The sequence below is a fragment of the Asterias rubens genome, unplaced genomic scaffold (assembly GCF_902459465.1).
Source record: "Asterias rubens unplaced genomic scaffold, eAstRub1.3, whole genome shotgun sequence".
NCBI lineage: Eukaryota > Metazoa > Echinodermata > Asteroidea > Forcipulatida > Asteriidae > Asterias > Asterias rubens.
Window position 1 is genome coordinate 70,273 of NW_022985694.1, and position 22,541 is coordinate 92,813.

The following is a 22,541-nucleotide window of genomic DNA, read 5'->3' on the forward strand; positions in this document are numbered from 1 at the left end:
GGTTTTGGGTCTGGGAGCATCTTGAACCTTGTTGACCTTTTCTGAGAGTGGTTCTAGTAAACCTTGTCCTACCCTGTGACCGAGAAATTCTAACTTGGTGTACCCAATGAGACATTTCGTGGGTCTAGCTGTGAGTCCAGCATCCTTCAATCTTCTGAGCACCTGTTCAAGTACCTTGATGTGCTCTGCCCATGTGCTGGTGTGGATCAAGATATCATCGATGAAGTTTGTGACGTTGGCTACATCTTGAAGGAGAATACGCATCATACGACTGAAAATGGCAGGGGCATTCACAAGGCCAAATGGCATCGTTTTAAACTGAAACAAGCCTTCAGGACTAATGAAACTGGTCTTTTCTTTTGCCGGCTTCGCTTAGAGGAATCTGCCAGTACCCCTTACTGAGATCAATCTTGGAAAAATACTTATCTCCTGAAAGTTTACTGAAAATTTCTTCTGCATCTGGCATTGGCTCTGCATCGAACACTGTCACTCGGTTCAACCTTCTGAAATCTATACAAAAGCGTTGCGATCCATCCTTTTTGCTAACTAAGACAATCGGGGATGCATAGGGAGAGTTGGACCTTTCAATGACATCCATATCAAGCATTGCCTTGATTTCTTCGGACACTGTGTTTCGAAGGGCATGTGGTAGAGGGTAAGGCTTCGACCTAACTGGGTCTAATGTTGTTAGTTGAATGTCAAGTTCGGAAAACTTACAACGTCCTGGTAGATCCGTGAGTGCCATCTCATACTTCTTCAACAGACATTTCACCTGACGTTGTTGATCTACTGACAGTTGTGAATCAATCTGAACATCTTTGAGTGACTCTTTTGCTGTTAGAGTTGGTAGCTGCAATGACTCGTCAGTTTCCCCCAGTACAGTAGTCCTAAATAAAATGCATTTCCTAACCATGCTAACTAACCATGTAGGTTCAAGTTCAACAATTCAACCCCATTACCACATCCACGATTTTTAAATAATGCTTGATGGTACTGTACCTTCTGTCAATCCCTGCATGTCTAAGCGAATTTTGAATACTTCCTCGTTGGTGAATTGCTGAATACACGGTCTTCCTTCAAATGTTGAACAGTCGCAGCTGAAGTCGATGGCTCTCTGTTGCTCCATGTCGTGGTCTTCGGCAACTGCTGCTTCTCCGAGTAAGTGCTCCACACGTTGCAGCTCGTTTACAACGGGTGGATCGTCGTCGTCGTCCCCATCATCATCATCAACATCATCATCATCGTCGCCGCCGTCTTGATCTGGAAAAAAATTGACATCCGCTTCCAAATCTCCGGGTAATCCTTGATCACCCAGAGCTTCGGCTCCCTCCACCTCTTCCTCACTCTCCTCAGCACTGTCATCATCGCTTTCGACGCTACCATCTACAAAATAATCATGGACTAGCTTCTGGAGAGAAGCTTCGTCGTCTCCAGAGAGGCCAACCATGTTGCCTTCACGAATGGTGCTCAGCGCTCTCCCCATGTCTTCACTTCACCTGTCAGCCAAGCTTAGTTTTTAGTGAATTTTAACACAAAATTGGAACAGCAAAACTCTCAATAAACTCTCAATAAACTACAAATTCACAACAGGTAAGAAAGGTAACAAAAATTTCAAAATGCAAACGTGAAAATTTTTATCTTTTTTGCTCACTAAGTATCGACTGACAAGCGTTGCAAATTCACAAAGTCACGAGGCTAATCACACGAGGCAATGGCCGGCTAGCGTGTTCTGTAGGTATGGGCAACGCGAGCTTGCAAAGGAAAAAACATCGCGTGACCATGGGGCTGTAAATCCGGATACAATTACTGTCGAAGCGGCCCAAAGTTTTGTGCACGCTCGACGAATGGTTTTCAGCTCTCATCCAATCAGTAATCTCTATTTTTTGATAGCTGGAAAGCCCGCCTAATTTAAATATAAAGTTTTCAGCCGTTAATTCAAACAGTTTTCGGCCACCTGACTATGGTGTCATAAAAAAAAAAAATTAGTTCGGGTCATGAACTTTCGATTGGTACCAAATCCAGCCGTCCAACGTAAACAGAAGTGACTTAACGTTGCAGTGGAAATAAGCAACTTTTTCATGATTTTGAAGGTTGGTTAGATCGTCTGGAAGGAAAATAATTACATACAAACATGCCCAGGAAAACCTATTTTTAATGGATTTATTCATCATTTCAAATAAAGGTAGGACCATGACAAGAAAGATTAAGAATTTATTGACCCAAAAAGACCAAAATCACGGAATTAGTTTTTGGTAGTGTTTACTCATGTTTTGAGGTGTCAACATGTTTTGAATGGCTAATTACACGTAAACACAATTTACTACACATTCCTCATTTTGATAGAGCAGGTCACAATTTTGTACAATTGATGGACTTGGTACCTTCCATGGAATGGGTATAGTAGCTACAAAGACACCAGGTACAATGACATGTAAGCCTATACCAAAAGTTAATGTAACTGCCGCAGATATTGCTGCTGTTGGGCGTATCAACATAGAATACTTTAGGGCCTCTCATACAGTACATTAGCTGATGTACCAACCCATGGTGAATTTGAGAACAAGAGACCCAACAATTAACATTGATGTGCTTTGGAAGACATCATTACTACTTCAATCCCCAAGGCCTTCATGGTCTGGCATGATGTAGATGGTCAGTAAGGGTGAACACCCAGGACAGTCATCAGTATCTTTTCTTCCTATGATTTACATGAATCCAAGTGACCCATCTTGTGTGTACTCAACACTGCGATTTGTTTGTGACCATGCTGCACAGTACAGTGTTACTCCCGTTTTGACTTTTGACCAGCCACTATGGTGGAAGGCACTTACAATCATTCGAAACCAGCCTAATGGCAGTGACATGAAGCAAATTGTCTTGAGACTTGGAGGACTACACACTGAAATGAGCTTCCTTGGAAGTATTGGGCATTTGATGAGAGGCTCAGGACTCCAGGAACTTCTTGAAGTGATTTATGCAAGCAACTCGGTTGGACACATGCTTAGTGGCATGGCAATATCGAGAGCTGTGCGTGGCCATCTCCTTGTTGATGCTGCCCTCAATACCATGCTGGTTGCAGACTTGTACAATGCGCCTCTGCCAAGTAATGATGAGGAACAGTCTCTTGAAGTTGATGTAACCTGTGGCGAAGCAGATGTACGAGCAACAGATTTTGGCAGAAGCTCAAGACATTTATGAAAGTTTGATGTCTGACACTGTATCAGTAGATCAATTATGCTCATCAAATGTAATTAACAAGATTCTTAGTCTGATGGAGGAAGCAAAGGAGGCCATAACTACACGTACATCACGTCTCTGGCTACAGTACATGGACATGATAGATATTCTGCGCATGTTTCTGAAAGCTGAGAGAACTGGGAACTGCATCTGCAGGCTGTCCATGATATGCTACCGTACTTTGCTGCTTCTGGACACTCGCTTTATGCCAAGTCTGCCTATATATACTTGCAATTGATGCATGATTTACCAAATTCACACCCAGATGTTCACAGAAGGTTCCAAGAAGGGTTCCATGTAGTGAGGAGAAGTGACCGTTACTGGGCAGGTTTGTCCACAGATCTCATTATTGAGCAGGTCCTAATGAGGAGTATCAAGACAAGTGGATGGATAACCAGAGGAACTGGAATGTCTGAAACTCAGCGGAATGTGTGGCTCCTGTCACTGCCATCAAGGGCACTGGTAAATGATGCAATGCAAGATCTCACAGGTGTTAAGTATGAGAGTAGTGATCAATACAAAGATATATCATATTCAAGACAGATTAGGGATGTGAGAGACACAATACAGTTGCTACACTACATCAGAGAACGAAGCCCATTCAACTCAGAATCAGATCTGCATAGTATTGCAAATGGAATGACTGCAGAGAGCAAAGTAAATGTAGACCAATCCAAAGACATAGGACAAAAGATTCTGGACTCCATGGCTGGAAGGAATGTGGAGGACTACACATTTATAAAAGCAAACCAAGCTGTGACACTCGGCTCAAGATCCTCCATAAAAATAAAGAATAAGTTTGTACAGGTGGACCCACAACTACTTTTTCAGAGACTAGTGGCTGTAGGCAAGGAACGCACGGATGATCTTCCGTCTCTCTTCAGTTATGAGTTGTGCAGTTATCCATCTGCAATGTTCGAGTCGTCTTGCCTTCCCCTCCAAGCCAACAAACCAGCCCTTGCAGATGCCATATGGAAGGTGTTTGAAAACGAAGAGTCACAGCCCATTGGCCAAGTGCACTATGTTTTGGACGGTGGGGCACTTCTGCATCGTCTTCCTTGGCCTCGGGCAACTACTTACAACAACATATGCAAGCTGTATACTGATTATGTTACTCAACGATATGGAAGACCAACCATAGTGTTTGATGGATACCATGATGGTCCTACTACGAAGGACTCTACTCATTTTAGAAGAACAGGAGCTTGCTCAGGCCTGACGGTAAACGTTGCTGGTGACATGGTTATTAAATCAAGGAAACAGGAATTCCTTGCGAACAACGTCAACAAACAACGTTTTATCCATCTCCTCAGCGACAGACTGCAAATGGCTGGATGTGTCACAGTTCATGCAAGACATGATGCAGATGTCCTGATTGTCAGAAAAGCAGTGGAGTCTGCGAGATCAATCAGTACCATTCTAGTTGGAGATGACACCGACCTTCTTGTCCTCCTTATCTTCCATGTTGAACTAAATGAACAGAAAATGCACATGCCGAAAGTACGGCCTGCCTTGTTCAATTGCCTGCACTCAATGCACATGCCGAAAGTACGGCCTGCCTTGTTCAATTGCCTGCACTGAATGCCGTGGTTCTAGTTGTGCTAACTCACCGCCACCAGACCTAGATTTAGATGGTTCTGAAGATGAGGGTGACTCATAAGTCAACATTTAAATAATGTATGAAATAATTTGATAATTTACAGAGATTGACAATGTTTATATACAGAAATGTGAAATTTCAAGAAGGTTGTCCATCCAGAAAAAAACTCAAACCGATAATATTCAGAGAGTTCAAAAAATAAAACGGCAGCCATTTTAATTATGCAAATTATGACAAATTTTCAAACAGTTTCGGCATCTTGTGAACCATGGATTCGTTATCTATCCTGAAATATGCATATTAGTTATTTTAGTTTGGAAATACGTTACCTCAAACAAGAGTTACATTCAAATCAATGAAAAACTTGCTGAAATGGCGGCCATTTTGATTTATGCAAATTAAGCATATTTCCACTAATTGGATTTTTGCGGATTTTTAGTATGTCATTAAACAGACCTCAATAAAATGCAATGTGGTAAAAAAAAAACTGTTGCAATTTGTTTGAGGTCAAACTGTAATTTTCCTGGACTAATAATCAGCTTTTACTTTTGTAAATTAACTTGTATTTTCATGGATGTTCACTGCTATCAGTATGTACAAATCAAACTGATGGTTCCACACAAGCAAGTGAATAATCAAAGTTGACAAACTTACTCTTTATTTTGACAATTCATGCTGGGTCTTTTAAAGGAGTATGTTCTCTTAAAGGAACAAGTTGCCTTTGATCGGACGAGTTTGTCTATAAGAAGGGTTTGTAACCGTTGTTTATAAAATGCATATGGTTGGAAAGATATTTAAAAAGTAGAATGCAATGATCCAAACATAATTTGCCTCTGAAGTGCGTGGTTTTCCTTTTAATGTAAAAAATTAACACGGTCGGCCATTTATAGGAGTCAAAAATTTGACTCACATAAATGGCCGACCGTGTTAGTCGACAATGTAAAAGGAAAACCGTGCAATTTTAAAGGCATGTTAGTGTGGATCATTGTATTCTACTTTTCTACCCAGATGAATTTTATAACAAACGGTTACAAATGCTTTTCAAAGACCAACTCGACCGATCCAAGGCAGCGTGTTCCTTTAATAATGAGGTGACAAACAGTATATTTTGGGAAGGAGGGACACACATTATATTCTGAAATAAGTAGTTTGATAAGTCAAACTTCCTTTTTTGTTATGTATTTTTATTAATAATAAGCATATTGAACAAACAAGCTCTTTGGCAGCATTATGTCTTGTGTTGAGAACTGCACCATACAAATTGAGTTTTCTTGATAATTGGTGTTGACCTCAAATAAACAAAGCTCAGTTGAATCAGTGGCTAAAAAGCCAAAAAATGACAGACCCTTTGAAAGTTTATGTTATAGTAAATTATTCACCTTTTTTATATGTAAGCGGTCCTCCAAGATTAAAAAAAAAAATCTACCATACATTAATGGTATTTAACGAAATGTAGTGTATTCTTTTTTATTTGAAAATGGTGACACTATTCGTTGTTTTTCGTTTCCAATAATCACAGAACCATTATTTGGATGCCCCCCAAGCCATTAAGTAAAATTACTCAAAAATATTTTATTGTATTGCCCCAACCAGAATGAGTTTTCCAACATTCTACTTGGGTTTTATAGATGCTCCTATTTCATAATTGGAAGTAGTTGCAGTGTTGTAGTCAAGACCAGACAGTTCGAGACCAAGACCAACAGTCAAAGACAAATGACCTTAAATGTGGCTTGTAAAACAATAACAAAATATACCATGGCTGTAGTGTGAGACTTTGTTTTCAACAAAATTGAAGTAAAACCAGAACACATTTCTAGAATACAAATATACCAAAATCTTTGTTATTTAAGTTTCAGGATTTTGTGACCAAAGGCTGCGGCCGTCGTGCGTAAAGAGCGCAACAGTATGGTTGCTGATTAACAGGCATGTCAGAGACCACGAGACCAAGACGTCTTATCTTTACAATCAATTTTATTGAACATAAATGATGTGTGTTGAGTAGTGCACCATAGACTTAACAATGGAATTTGTCTGGTGTTGTTGGTGTTTACCTCAAAAAAATTAAGTGGGCAAACATGCAACAGGTCCTACTAAAACACTGGGGTAGTTAGCGTGGTTAGCTGATAGCCAAAACTCAGAATATTAGGCACAAACTTACCCGATCAATATCTATATAACTACCATTCATTCAAATAAAATGATCAATTTGTTTAAGTTGAACACTCTCTGCAGGTTCTTCTTGACAGGTATCTAAGAGATATCTCTCTACCACAAGTGCCAGAATCGGTAAGAATACATCAGATTGTTACCTAAACTGTAAATCTTTCTAAAAACCTAAACACACCTAAAAAAAAACCTCGAAAACATTTGTAAAATTGTTTGAAATTACGCTTAAAAAAATACCTCAAGGCATTGGACATTATTGGTAAATACTAAAAGTTATTAGCAAAAACTTACTTGGTAACGAGTATATGGAGAGCTTTTGGTAGTAAAAGACATTGTGATAAACAGCTCCCTCTGAAGTAGCGTAGTTTTCGAAAAAAAGAAGTAAGTTTTCACAAATTAGATTTTTTAGGTCCCGAAATCAAGCATCTGAAAGCACACGACTTTGTGTGACAGGGTGTTTATCTTTTATTATTGTCTCCTTTTCAGCCCAAACTTTCACAGGTTGGCTATTTTGTGCATTAGTTGAGATACACCAAGTAAGCCATTTTGACAATCTATACATCATACTAAAGGGCTTTACATACTTTACAAAAATGGATACATGAACGTTGGCGACCTTTTCTTTTGACCTGTCTAAACTGGAAGTACATGTAAAATACTTTGAAAAGGCGTGATCTAATGGCTATTATTAGGTTGACAATTTTGCGATTTTGATTATTTATAAAAAATCTTGAGAACAAAGCAAGGTGCAATATTTGTTTTTTACACTAGGCTTTTGTACTCCCGGAAACCCCCAAAAATATCTACATTTCTAGCTAATATTGTTATTAATATTGTTGTTATCATTCTGTTTAAGCAGGATATCCCAGGATCTAGCAATTCTCAAGAAGACATAACTGTGAGTAAACACATTCATCACTAAAATCGTCTGCACTAAATAAACTTTATCAATCTTCTAGGGGAATGTGTGTAATACATTGTGTAATTTCTGGGAAGTGTTAATATGTAATATAAGAAATATTAATGACTTGTCATTATGGTTCATTAGGAAGCGGCAGCATTAACCAGCTTTCTGGGAAATACAACATTCTGTGGACTAAGGAAAGTAAGTAGGCCCTATAACCATAATCCACATTTAGATTTGTTTATTTTACCATACATCACCACGTCTACCACATTTGACTAGCTTAAAGTATTGAGACTTTTAAAACATGGGTTTAGTTTTCAGACAACAATTAAGTGTAGATAGTGTTATTGGTTTAACTCTACATTATTTTATATGCTGGTGTGCTAAAACTATGGTAAAACATGAGGGGGGCTACTAAAATTTGTAGTTTTTTGTTTGCAAGAATGATCTACATTATTCTATTGGCCACCTTAATTGTACAACTTTGTTTCTAGCTCTCTTCTCCCTTAGATTTCTATTCCAAACATTTACTTGTATGAAAAGTGTTGACTCAACCTACATAAATAGTTTGCATTTATTCACTGACACTCGTGCCTTGAACACAAAATCATGAATATAACTTTTTGTTTATATTCCCTTTCTTCCTGGTACTTCACAAGCTCATTGAGGGAGCGCGTACATTCCCCATATCAAAGTGGTGCACCTCAGTGGCCCAGATCAGTGGGACGTCAAGACTTGGTTGGCCCCTCACATCAAAGCCATTGGGAACCACTCGAAGCCCCATCATTTCCTATTTCAGAAGGTTGACCGTAAAACAGTAATGTTTTACCGTATGTGGGCCAGTGACCCATGGTGCCCAAATGAAACAGAGGGTCCCGACTCTGACCTTGAAATACCAGCGGCCGAACAATTGCATGGTGGACTTAATGTTCAAATTAAACATTTTGTCATTTTAAGTTTGGGGCTCACATAATGTCAACGTTAAGGATAAGGTAATGACTCTGACTGTGGTGGTCCCAATTCTTTGGGCAACTGGACAAATACTCAAAGTTAAAACAGTATGTGTCATGACATGTGTTTACTATAAATCCGTATTTCTCGTTGTCGAGAATTAATAATTGTTACACTGTTTTCTCAAAAAGTAAAGCATTTCATGAAATAATATATTTCATGAGATTTTGTTTACAGGTACCTTCTGTACACCCTGTAAGTTATTTGTAAATTTGTGTATAATGGCTTTAAAGCTTGCTACTACTGATTCTCGTTTAACTGGTTTTCTAAATACTTTTTGCCGCCAAATCAACTGGTATTAAGGAACAAGGCGCTATATAAGTGTTTGTTATATTATTTTAAAAAGATTTAACAAATATGGGCTTGAAATCAAAACAAAAAAGGAATTGATGCAACCACTTTTTTAAATTTTGCCCAACTATCCAATATCCATTGGTAAAGGGCTTACGGTGACACTGATCTGCACTCATCGTAATTATGGGCCAACAACCCGAATAAACTTGCTTTTTAAACAATAACATGAAGCCACTTAATTCTCCATCCTTTTCAAACACGTTGTCGGAAATGATGTCGAACAAATCAAAGGCAAGAAAAGGAAAGCTGGAAAAGATTTCTACCTTGACAAGTGACAGGGATACGACAAGGTAACCTGGGAGCCTGCGAGAAACATCCCTCCTGAAATGCGAGCCACATACCAAAAGCAGTAGGGCTTAGTTTCTAAGTGTTCCAGCTTCATTCTCGAAATTCAAATTCACTAAAAGACAGTGGACACACGAAGATGTGTGCTTTTCAGATGCTTGTTTAGGAGACCTCAAAATCTTTCTCGAAGAAAACGATACTGCGGGGGAGCCATTTCTCACAATGTTTTTTTTTTTATCATTAGGTATACATGTCTGTGCAGGGATATGACACACGACACATTTCGATTTACGAAAATAGGCCCTTGATGTTTGAATATATTTGAATTCCTAGTTAAAAAATTCCACTAAAAACAGGTGAATGTTGAAGTTTATAATCTAAGGAACCAAAATGTACCTAACAATGAAGCATTTGTGTGAGGTTTTTTTTTTTTTTACGAAATTAAGGCGGAAATTTAAAGGAACCTAAACGTACCTAACAATGAAGCATTTGTGTGAGTTTTTATTTTTTACAAAATTAGGCAGGAAATTAACAGGCCCCGGAAACAGAATTGTCGTGTTACATCCGCGACAATGATTTTTTTAAGCTGGTATTCAACAATGGCCTTTATATTTTCGTACATAACTCTTCGTGTCCATCGAAGTTGAGTCGTTCTTTGATCAAAACAAACACACGCTGCAATAAGCCACACAGTTTTACGGTGGCTGATCTCCGCCAACGACTAAACACTTTTTCAGTATGGCGTTACAACGCTCTAGATGGCGTTAATACGCCCTAAATTTTAGGCGTAGTAACGCCCTAATTTATGGCGTTATAACGCTCTAATTGAGTTAACGGGCGTTATAACGCTCAATGCCCTATAAGGCGGTAAAAACACCCTATACGGCGTTATACTGCCATAATTTACCGTGTTATAACGCCCTAATTGAGTAAAAGGGAGTTAACGCCCTAAATTTAGGGTGTTATAACGCTATATTAGGGCGTAATAACGCCCTATACAAATAAATAAAAAGAAGCTAGCCTCAGTTGATGAAATGATTTTTTTTCAAAAAATTTTGTTTTTTGAATAATGTTTATACATTTCCATGATTGTTATCCGCTGCCCCTAATGAGCAAAGAAGTTTTGGATTGGTGCAAACCGTGGCAAAACTTATATCGGTGGGTAGGGGGAGGGTTGGAGTAGAATCCTGGAGAAAAATACTACAAGTTTCAAAACTCACAGTAAAACGATATCAAATCATAACACAGTGACAATTTGCACCGGAGGTTAGAGACTTTCATAAGGACTCCATCCATTATTATAAGTGCATCACACACTATTTGCCCTTATTTACAAAGTCATAAAACCCTTTTTACTTGGAAGGTTTAGACATCTGTCTCACGGTTTTTTATTAAGCTCAAAGTGTTTCCATAATATAAGTGTGCTTATAAGTTACAGCCATTGGACCCTTTCGGTACAGGAATTTTTTTTACAGGGTTTACAGAGCGGTAATGGTGAAAGACTTCTCTTGAAATATTATTAGTCCATGAAATGCTTTACTTTTTGAGAAAACGGTAAAACAAAATAAATTCTCGTAAGCGAGAATTACAGATTTATTTTAAACACACGTCATGACACGGCGAAATGCGCGGAAACAAGAGTGGGTTTTCCCGTTATTTTCTCCCTACTCCAGTGACCGATTGAGCCTAAATTTTCACAGGTTTATTATCACCCTTCATGATTGATGAGGATTAGAACATTTATTGTCACCTTGGACCTTGCTTTTAGCTGAAGATTTTAACATTAACCGATAGGCGTCGTTTCTCTGGAAACTATTAAATAAACATAATTTGTATGCTATCCCGATTGGCTGTTTCTCTTAATATTTTGTAATTTAAAATGGATGCTAAATCTAAAAGTTTTCATATTTTTCTGAATGCTTTGGCATAGTAAGAATTACTATTAAAATGACAGATGGGCTGGAAATGTGTTTAACGCTGCTTATTCTTCAACTTGAATGTATCTCCCTATGGAAAAAAACTTGTGGAAGATTAGGATAATAACACGCTTTGGCCATTAACTTATGAAGAAAACATCAACAAACTTTCCAAACCTAAACATGAGTATAATAATAATAATAATAATGAGAACTTATAAAGCGCACAAATCCATCAAAGTGCTCATGGCGCTAAATACAAAGAATAATATTTACATGTACAATAACCAAAATTGAAACGTAAGCCTAAGCTAAGAAGAAATCCAGAACATGTTGAAGAGAAATACAGTACAAATGCAATATCAAAGAAAACATCGAAGGGTAGAAATCAAACCATTTTCTCAAATACTTGGTTGAAAAGATGTGTCTTAAGGTTTTTCTTAAATTGTGTTAAAGAAACAGATGATTTTACTAGTGCTGGCAATTTGTTCCAAAGGCGTGGGGCAGCATGTGAGAAAGATCGGTCTCCCCATGAATGATTGGATATGGGCTCAATAAGGAGACTAGAATTGTAAGACCGGAGTTTGCGAGGAGGATTGTATGGTTTGAGTAGATCATCAATATATGCAGGGGCATTGTTGGTGAGTGATTTATACACAAAAAGCAGAAGTTTATACTTAACTCTACTGCTTACGGGTAACCAGTGTAATTCTTTCAAAATCGGAGTTATATGACAGGACTTTTTATTTAAGGTGATAACACGAGCAGCATAGTTCTGAATACGCTGAAGTCGTTCAATTTGAGTATTAGGAAGACCATATAGAAGTGAGTTACACATGTCAAGTCTGGAAACGACGACGGAGTGGACTATTTGCTCAGTTGCTTTTTGTGTTAAATATTTCCTCACTTTGCCTATATTACGAATGTGAAATGTTGTAGAACGTGCAATACTAGAAATATGTGAATTAAGTGTCATGGAAGAGTCGAAGATCACACCAAGATTACGAGCTTTGGTAACAGCGGTAACTTCGGAGTCACCTATATTAATATGGGGAATAATAACTTTAGAGAGTTGTTGGCGTGAACCAAGTATCATAAATTCAGTCTTGTTATCATTAAGTTTAAGGAAATTGTCTTGCATCCAAACACGAATTTCATTAACACACGTTTCAATACGACTGATGCTCTCATCAGCAAAATGTTTGGATGGTTTAAAAGAGAAATACAACTGGGTGTCATCAGCATATACATGATAGTTCAGTTTGTGTTTCAGGATGATGCTATGAACTGGGTAGGTGTACACCGTGAACCACAGCGGTCCAAGAACCGACCCCTGAGGGACTGAAAAATCATGAACAACTGGGTCCGATGTGGAATTGCCAATGCGTACATGTTGTGGTCTGTTTTGCAAATAGGATTGGCACCATTTAAGGGCATTGCCCTGTAAACCAATAATATCACGTAGTCTCTTGAGCAAAATAGTGTGATCCACGGTGTCAAAAGCCGCACTTAAATCAAGCAGAATCAGGGCAGTCACATGGCCTTCATCCATAGCACATAAAATGTCATTTTGCACCCGCAATAGTGCCGATTCAGTGCTATGCTTGGACCTGTATGCTGATTGAAATTTATCAGCAAGGCCAGAGTCAGAGATAACAGTATTCAATCTGGAGGCGACTATGCGCTCAATGGTCTTGCCAACAAACTTCAAATTAGCCACCGGTCTGTAGTTAGAAAAAGTCTCAATATCTAAACCTGGCTTCTTGATTAGGGGACGAATGTAAGCAGTCTTAAGACTGTCTGGAAAATTACCTTGCTCAAAGGACTTGTTCACAATAGTAGTAATAAGAGGTGCTAGAACATTAATACACCTTTTAAGAAGATGTGTAGGTATGGGGTCCAGTTCACATGATTTAGAAGGAGAACTGCTTATTAATTTTATAATCTCAGACACAGTAGCAGATTCAAACTGGGAAATTTTTGTTACATGAGCACACACAGGTAAATGGTTAGTCTGCGATATAGTAGAACTAGTTGCTACAGGAAAAATACTACGAATATTAACAATTTTGTTGCTGAAATAGTTAGAAAAACTATCTGCCAGAACCGCATCTGATACACTACTGGGTAATACAGGCTTTTCCTTTGTTTGATTTAGTAACCCATCAACAACTTTAAATAGTTTCTTCTGATCTCCTGAACAATCTGTAATTTGAGAGGAGTAATATTCAATCTTAGCTACATTAATTAATTCATTAACCCTTTGCCTTTGATTACAATACAACTGTCTATCAATCTCAAGTCTTGAGTGCCTCCATTTTCTCTCATGAACTCTGCGCAGCTTTCTAGCAGTCTGTATAGCATCATTAAACCAAGGACTATGAGGTCTCAAACGAACAGATCTAGTGCGAGCTGGTGCATGCTTGTTCAAAAGACTACTAAGGATAACCTCATAATTTTGCACACAAGAGTCGAGATCGGTAGAAGTCATATCAAAGTCGGAGAGTAACACAACCAGATCATTGCGGAAAACATCAACATCAATAGACTTAATGTTACGTGTTGTAATAATAACTTTAGGGGGTTGTGGTTTCTGAAGTGATAATTGAGACATAACAGCAAAGTGATCAGATAACCCAGGATGAAGATAAATACCAGAAACAAGTGTAGCATTTTCACGAGTTATGAGTAGGTCAAGCAAATGCCCATGTATGTGCGTTGACCCTGATACATGCTGATGAAGACCATAGGATTGTAATATGGTCTTAAACCGCAAGGCGTTGGTATCATTCAAATTATCCATATGAATATTAAAATCACCAACAAAAACAATATCAGATGGAAGAAATAGATAATCATTAATCATGCCCTCAAAATCTTGAAGAAAAAAACAATGTGCTTTAACAATGTGCTTTAATGAACACTCTGACTTGGGAGCTTGATGTCATAAGTTTTTTATTTTTAGGTTAATTACTATTATATCACATTTGGAAACTCCATATTTATACTTTGGGGATCGGTTTTGGGCATTCCCAATTCAATATATGTTTGAAAAGTTCAATAAACTCACCACAATACGACAATATGGCGTGTCAAACGTTTCACCACTCGACAATGCACAACACATGTGCGACGTTCCCCACACACATGCGACAAGTGAAAGAAGTGAACTGGAACTCCGAAAGACAATTCTTGGTCGGCTTAGCGAAGTTATATAGTTGATGCGATAGAAATAGTGTTCACCCGGGGACAGACGACTGACGATGAATAATACTCAAAAAACAGTTAACAAATAAAACTCCAACGGCTCCTCTGTAAAGTAGAAAACTGGCTGTCAAAACGGCGAGGACAAAAACCAACGTGTCCGTAAACGGGGCAAACTAACCGAAGGGAGGAATTTTACATGTGCCCAAAAGCAACCAGCGAAATATTAACGTTAAACGATGCACAAGCCGTGCACCAACAGGAACACAAAACAGGCGTTGATTGGTGGAATGAAAACACGTGATTTCAATATTATTATATACTGTAACGTCGACTCGAGCGGTCTTAAAGTCTTCGCTGCAGCTAAACCATAATAAAAACTGACACAATAAAGAAAATAACTGGTGTGAAGCAATATGTCTCCGTTACTGATAATGGTTTATTCTGTTTCCTTATTCTCTCTTGTCGATTAACTTCTTTTAATGATTATCTTTAATTCCTTCTCTTTATTTAACAATAATCAAGCCCTGGGTTCGCAATTACTGACCTGTTCTCTTAATCTGCCTCCCTTCTCCAAGCCTGCCAAATCACAACTGAAAACGCAGCCTAAAAATACCCACTGCTGCGGCCTGTGGTCAGCACATGTTGTCCATGTGATCCCCACGCGGGGATCACGCGTCGTGCACACACAGTGTATGTGCCCGGCACCGCGGCGATGGCTCTGGAACTAGGTCAGCAATTGCGCCGCCATGCGACTGTTTCGCCACAATACATTAAATACAGGTACATGTAGTCACCACATGAGCCCCCTCCAGAGAGCAACTGCAAGGCAGGGAACGATAACAAATTGCGAAAGTTGTGAAAATGGTTCATCCACAGTCAAACTGAGCGTAGTGAGCAGGCCAGTGTACACGATGGCCAGAACGCGTAGTAGGCGGAGACTGTTGTGGCGGTGAAGCGGTCGGGTCCGGAGAGACTGGAGGAGAACGGTTTGAGATGGGGCGTGGAGGCGATACTGGAGTTGTTGTCGGTGGTAGAAGTGGCTTTGACGGTGGCGATGAATCAATTGAATGTTCCGTGTCGAGATATGCGACCTTCAACCGATCCAAACTGACTGTGTAACTTTTGCCCTCAATGTCTAGTGTGTAGAATTTGGCTGCTCGCTCTAGTACCCGATAGGGGCCTTTATAGGGCGGCTGGAGTGGTTTCTGTACATGATCACATAGGACAAATACGTGTGTGCAAGACGACAAGTCCTTGTGAAGTTGAGCGGTGCGTTCGTGTGGACGCGTCGGAGCTGGAGCAAGCTGACTCATGATGCGTTTGAGCCGATGCACGTAATCTGATGGGTCTAAACTAGCATCAGTGGCAGGATCCACGAACTGACCAGGCAGGCGTAGAGTGGTTCCATAAACAAGCTCTGCGGTGGAACAACCGATATCGCGTTTGACGACTGTGCGTATCCCAAGCAGAACGAGGGGAAGTGTCTCAGTCCAGCGATTTGGCTCATCCTGTGCCTTAAGCGACGATTTCAACTGCCTATGAAAACGCTCTACAAGGCCGTTGGCAATTGGATGATAAGCAGTTGTGCGAATCCGCTTACTGCCGAGCAATGATGATAAAGCATTGAAGAGCGCTGATTCAAATTGACGGCCGCGGTCAGTTGTGATTGTAGACGGTGCACCGAACCGAGCCACCCAATGACAAATGAAGGCTCTGGCGACAGTCTCTGCAGTGATGTCTGGGATAGGGATGGCTTCAGGCCACCGAGTGAATCGGTCGATGCAAGTGAGTAGGTAGGACTGTCCAGCAGACGATGGAAGTGGGCCTACCAAGTCGATGTGCACGTGATCAAAACGAGCATCCGGGGCCATGAAAGTTCCAAGGGGGTGATGGTATGGCGGTACACCTTGGATTTCTGACAATGCATGCATGACTTGGCCCATGAGCGAACATCGCGGTTCATATTAGGCCATACAAAACTTGTTCCCATCAGCTTGAGAGTAGCTCGTATTCCAGGATGCGATAGCGAATGCAAGGAGTCAAATGCTGCTCTGCGCATTGTCTTGGGAACGAATGGACGGGGCGTGCCTGTAGACATGTCACATGACAGAGTAGTTTTGCTCCCGATGAGTGGAACGTCCTGCAACTGGAGAACCGACTGTTGGTTGTGCTGGCGTAGTTCGTCGTCATTGCGTTGATGCTCTGCCATGACCTGGTAATCCATAGGAGTCAGTGACCTAGGAGTGAGTGCGTTCAAACTGATGCGGGACAATGCGTCAGCTACTTCGTTTTGCTTACCAGGCACGTGTCAGATGTCGGTGGTATACTGCGACACATAGTCAAGATGTCGGATCTCTCTGGGGGAATACCTATCCGAACTTGCAGCAAGTGCGTGGGTCAATGGCTTATGATCAGTCCAGATGGAAAAAGGACGAATAGCAAGGTAAACTGCGAGCAGTTCGCGGCCAAAAGTACTATATTTGGTCTCCGCTGATTGTAAACGTCGGGAAAAGAATGCAATGGGATTCCAGTGACCATCAACATTCTGTTGGAGGACTCCGCCCACGGCGAAATCAGAGGCGTCGACCATCAAGCATAACTCAACATCAGAACGAGGGTGAGACAAACGAGTTGCGTTGACCAGAGCTAACTTGACTGAATCAAAAGCGGCACGTGCTGTGTCCGGTAGGGCGAGGACTTTCTGAGGTTTTCCAGCAAGTTGGTCAGTAAGGGGTTGGGCTAAAGTAGCACAATGGGGTATGAAGCGACGGTAGAAGTTGACCAATCCTAAGAACTCGCGCAATTGCTTCGTCGAACCAGGAACTGGGAACTGTTGGATTGCGTGTACTTTCGTGTCAAGCGGTCGATACTATTATATCACATAAAAACCAACGTGTCCGTAAACGGGGCAAACTAACCGAAGGGAGGAATTTTACATGTGCCCAAAAGCAACCAGCGAAATATTAACGTCAAAAGGAGTATATTTGGTCTCCGCTGGTTGTAAACGTCGGGAAAAGAACGCAATGGGATTCCAGTGACCATCAACATTCTGTTGGAGGACTCCGCCCACGGCGAAATCAGAGGCGTCGACCATCAAGCATAACTCAACATCAGAACGAGGGTGAGACAAACGAGTTGCGTTGACCAGAGCTAACTTGACTGAATCAAAAGCGGCACGTGCTGTGTCCGGTAGGGCGAGGACTTTCTGAGGTTTTCCAGCAAGTTGGTCAGTAAGGGGTTGGGCTAAAGTAGCACAATGGGGTATGAAGCGACGGTAGAAGTTGACCAATCCTAAGAACTCGCGCAATTGCTTCGTCGAACCAGGAACTGGGAACTGTTGGATTGCGTGTACTTTCGTGTCAAGCGGTCGAATGCCATGTTGGTCAATGTTGTGCCCAAAAAATTGCAGAGACGGAACACCAAATTCGCACTTGGCCGGGTTCACAACCACACCATACTGATCGAGGCGCTTGAAAAGTGTATGGAGATGCAGTTCATGCTCAGCTTCGCTGTGGCTCGCGATGAGTAAATCATCGATGTAGGCGAAAACAAAATCCAACCCACGTAAGATCTGATCGATGAACCGTTGAAACGTCCGGGCGGCGTTGCGCAAACCAAATGGCATCCTCAAGAATTCGAATAGACCGAACGGCGTAATGATGGCAGTCTTGGGAATGTCACATGGTTCAACCGTTATTTGATGGTATGCTCGAATTAAATCCACTTTGGAAAAGATGGTGCATCCATGTAAAGATGAGGTGATGTCATGTACGTGCGGGATTGGGTAGCGGTCGGGAGTTGAAGCATTGTTAAGTGCACGATAATTCCCACAGGGTCTCCAGTCACCCTGTGTGCCTTTGGGTACCATATGTAGAGGCGACACCCAACTGCTATTGGACGGACGAATGATGCCCAATTGCAGCATGTGGTCGAATTCAGCCTTGGCGCCCTTTAAGCTTGTCTGCAGCTAGACGTCTTGGCCTGGCTGAAACAGGTGGGCCTTTGGTTGTGACGTGATGAGTGACATCATGTTTCGGTGAGGTGTCTTTGAAGCAAGGTTTGGTGATGGCGGGATATTGGGTTAAAACGGTGGCGAAACGAGTTGTCGAGGATGGGCCAGAAAACACCGGGCTGAGGGTACAAGTTTTCGACTGAATGCCTTGAATGCTGAGACTAGTTGTTGAATCGAGCAGCTTATTATTCTGCATATCCACCAGTAACCCAAAATGACGTAGAAAGTCTGCACCTAGAATGGCCAAGGGCACATCAGCAACTGTGAAGATCCATCGATATGTATGCCGCAAACCTAAATCAATGCTAAGTGATCGCTCCCCATAAGTCAAAATCTGCGTCTTGTTGACGGCCGCCAATATGAAATCAGTGCGTCGGCACTGCCTGTCCCGTGGTGTTGAAGGCAAAATACTGACCTCGGCACCGGTATCCAGCAAAAACTTCGAACCAGTGGTTTTGTCAAAAACATAAAAGTGGCTACATGGAGTGGGTGTGCCAGCGGAAGTAGTCGCGTCTATTCGCCGGCATTGGCGTTTCCCTGGGTCGGAGGTGAAGTGTTTGCGGGTGTAGGTGCATCCGTCTTTGCAATTTCGGGCCTTGTCTCCGTACTTCCAATGGTACCAACAGAAATCGGTGTTGTTATCACCCGACGTGGAAAGGGCTTCGATGACGGCGATGCTGGCTGCTGTCGCGACTTTGGCTCCGGCTGTCGCGATAGTGATTTTGGCGAACCAACATTTCCATCTGTGTTGTGAGCTTTTCAACCTGTGCTTGCAATCGCTGTAAATCGGACGCGACAGGTGACTTTACGGCAGCCACAAGTGACGGTGCGGGTGCTGGGACCATGGCACAGGCTTGGATGGATGGTGCGGGTGGCGCAACTTCAACGATTTTATCCGCGAGTTTGGCTAGTTGAGTGATATCCACGTCACAGGAGGTCGATGCGAGGATCAGTTGAACATTGGTGGGCAGTCGTTGCATAAACAATTGCTTCAAAATGGATGGCTCTAAGGTGCGAGCGCCGAGCAGTTGCTCCATCTTGCAAAGCAGTTGCGATGGTTTCTTATCACCTAGCTCTTCGGTGGTAAGGAGCTTCTGGAGGCGTTTTTGTTCAGACTTGCTCGTGCGCTTGATAAGCTCCTCCTTGAGCTTGGTGTAAGGGTGTGTAGCAGGGGGATTAATCAATAGGTCCATGACCTCCTGGGTTATTTGTGGTTGTAAAGACCCAACAACATAGGAGTACTTGGTTATTTCTGTGGTGATGTTGCGGGTGAGGAATTGAGCCCCAACTTGGGCGAACCATATCACCGGGTCGTTTGGCCAGTACGGCGGCAGTTTGAGGGCTACGGCGGCAGCAACCGGTGCCGGTGGCACTACTGCAGCTACCGGATTGGACGTGGACGGAACCGGCTCAGTTTCCATCTCGAAGGCTGGGTCACCACTTTGGGGATCAGTTTTGGGCATTCCCAATTCAATATATGTTTGAAAAGTTCAATAAACTCACCACAATACGGCAATATGGCGTGTCAAACGTTTCACCACTCGACAATGCACAACACATGTGCGACGTTCCCCACACACATGCGACAAGTGAAAGAAGTGAACTGGAACTCCGAAAGACAATTCTTGGTCGGCGTAGCGAAGTTATATAGTTGATGCGATAGAAATAGTGTTCACCCGGGGACAGACGACTGACGATGAATAATACTCAAAAAACAGTAAACAAATAAAACTCCAACGGCTCCTCTGTAAAGTAGAAAACTGGCTGTCAAAAACGGCGAGGACTAAAAACCAACGTGACCGTAAACGGGGCAAACTAACTGAAGGGAGGAATTTTACATGTGCCCAAAAGCAACCAGCGAAATATTAACGTTAAACGATGCACAAGCCGTGCACCAACAGGAACACAAAACGGGCGTTGATTGGTGGAATGAAAACACGTGATTTCAATATTATTATATACATTAAATACAGGTACATGTAGTCACCACAATACCATATGAAGAGATGAGGTATTGCAGCTCAAATACTACCTTTTACATGTTTTAGGTATCAGTATGAGAATCATAAGATGTAAGTATCACCTGTAGTAGTTAATACTATAACATAATTTTTGGAAATTATTATGTAATTATAGTTCTTATTCATTGATCTTTCAGATTCAAGATGTTGATTCTATGCGCAAAGAAGTGGAGGTGCGGTTCTATAAGGTCACTTAGGGGATTTAAACATGGCCCAGAGTGCACGACATTGCTAAGGTACTACACCATAGCATCATGAACATTCTGGAACCACCAATGATCAATTCTAGGGGTCATCAAATCTACGACTTAAATTTGGTTTTATTGTTATGAAAACCCTGCTGCCATAATTTCTGAACACGTTGCCTTGGATCAGTCGAGTTGGTCTTTGAAAAGCGTTTGAAACCGTTCGTTATGAAATGCATAATGTAAGAAAGATGTTTTAAAAGTAGAACACAATGATCCACACACACTTGCCTCGAAATTGCGTTGTTTTCCTTTTACTTTGCAAACTAACATGGTCGGCCATTTATAAGAGTCGAGTTTGATTCCCATAAATGACCGACCGTCCCCACGCAATTTCGAGTATTTTTTACTTGTGTGGATCATTGTATTGAACTGAAATTCAATTTGTACTAATATATAGTAAGATTATTGTACTATGGGGCACTGAGCACACCTTTGTCATAACTTTATCTACACAAACTGATAAGCCTTTCTTTAGATCAAAATTTGTGTGTGAAAAAGTACCTCTTTCTCAGTATTTAGATAAAATTAGGGTCATCAATTAAAACTACTAAATTACTATTAATAAAAAACAGGTCTTACCTGTTCAAATGTTGTACAATGATGTTGTCACTAGCCACCGATTGATCATAAAGACCAATTAATTTTTCCCACAAATTTATTAAAAATGTTGGTGTCCATGTTACGTACCGTTTACCTGCAACACACCTCGCCTAAACATATATCAATTAAATCAGTGGAGTGTAACCATATTAGTATTAAACAGGTCCTTACTATTCAAATGTTTTAAAACAATGTCACTAGGAAGTAAAGGCCAATTTATTTTCCTAGCAAATTTATACAGTTTCAGTTTATCCTGCCTAAAAATATTACAAATACTTTTTTTTCAAATACTGTTTTTCTAAACCATGTCTTCTTATATTTATGGGTTAGTGCAACAATGTAAGAAACATTTTGAATTTGTCATGCCAAATTTTACAAGCGAATTTACAACGATAAGTGTAACCTTTTTCGTACATAACGGTGTCCACCTCAACACAACTCGTTTTTTGGGGGGTTTAAAAACAAAAAAATTATAATTCAATTGAACACCCAAGTTATATACAGAAAGTTCTCTGCGTGGCTTACTTTACATGCAGGTATTCATCTTCTTTTACAACGCCTTGCTCCAGTAGCTACTTTTTATGATTCTATGGACTGTGTTAATTGTCCCGACAGTGTAAACTATGTTAATATCTGTTGTCCATTGATTGGTCCATTTTGTAACAGTAATGTGTCATGTATCATATCCCTGCACATCCGTTTAAGTGTGAAACGTCTTTAAAAACACATAGACGTGTTTATAATTGTTGATACTGATTAGAGCTAAACACTTGCACAATTTAAAACACGTCGGTGTGTTTAAAAAACGTTACATGTTTGTAAACACGTCAAAGTGATCAACAGTGTTATGTTTAAATAATAAAAATGTTGTGGTTTACCAAAAAATAATAAGTATGTTTAAATGTTTAATTGTTAAACATACGTGTACGTGTTGTTATACGCAAACTTGCACACAGGAGAACAGGCAAGTTACTATA

At 40.8% G+C, this 22,541-nt stretch overlaps 2 protein-coding genes across 2 annotated transcripts; both read right to left on the minus strand.

The window, feature by feature from the left end:
• Positions 1–337: 337 nt before the first annotated feature.
• Positions 338–1,483, minus strand: LOC117305621. The gene is made up of 2 exons (XM_033790501.1): positions 1,000–1,483; positions 338–789 (listed from the first exon to the last, which is right to left on the minus strand). The coding sequence occupies exons 1-2, from the start codon at positions 1,481–1,483 to the stop codon at positions 338–340; spliced, it is 936 nt and encodes a 311-aa protein (XP_033646392.1).
• A 17,853-nt stretch (positions 1,484–19,336) lies between these two features.
• On the minus strand, positions 19,337–20,158 carry LOC117305623. The gene has a single exon (XM_033790502.1). The coding sequence runs from the start codon at positions 20,156–20,158 to the stop codon at positions 19,337–19,339; it is 822 nt and encodes a 273-aa protein (XP_033646393.1).
• Positions 20,159–22,541: the final 2,383 nt, after the last annotated feature.

Excerpts from the sequence above, each read along its gene's own strand:
- LOC117305621 (XM_033790501.1), bottom strand. The coding sequence starts at position 1,483 with ATGGGGAGAGCGCTGAGCACCATTCGTGAAGGCAACATGGTTGGCCTC. Across the intron at positions 790-999 it reads CATGCAGGGATTGACAGAAG|TAGATCAACAACGTCAGGTG; the intron begins GTACAGTACCAT and ends CACAACTGTCAG.
- LOC117305623 (XM_033790502.1), bottom strand. The coding sequence starts at position 20,158 with ATGCCCAAAACTGATCCCCAAAGTGGTGACCCAGCCTTCGAGATGGAA.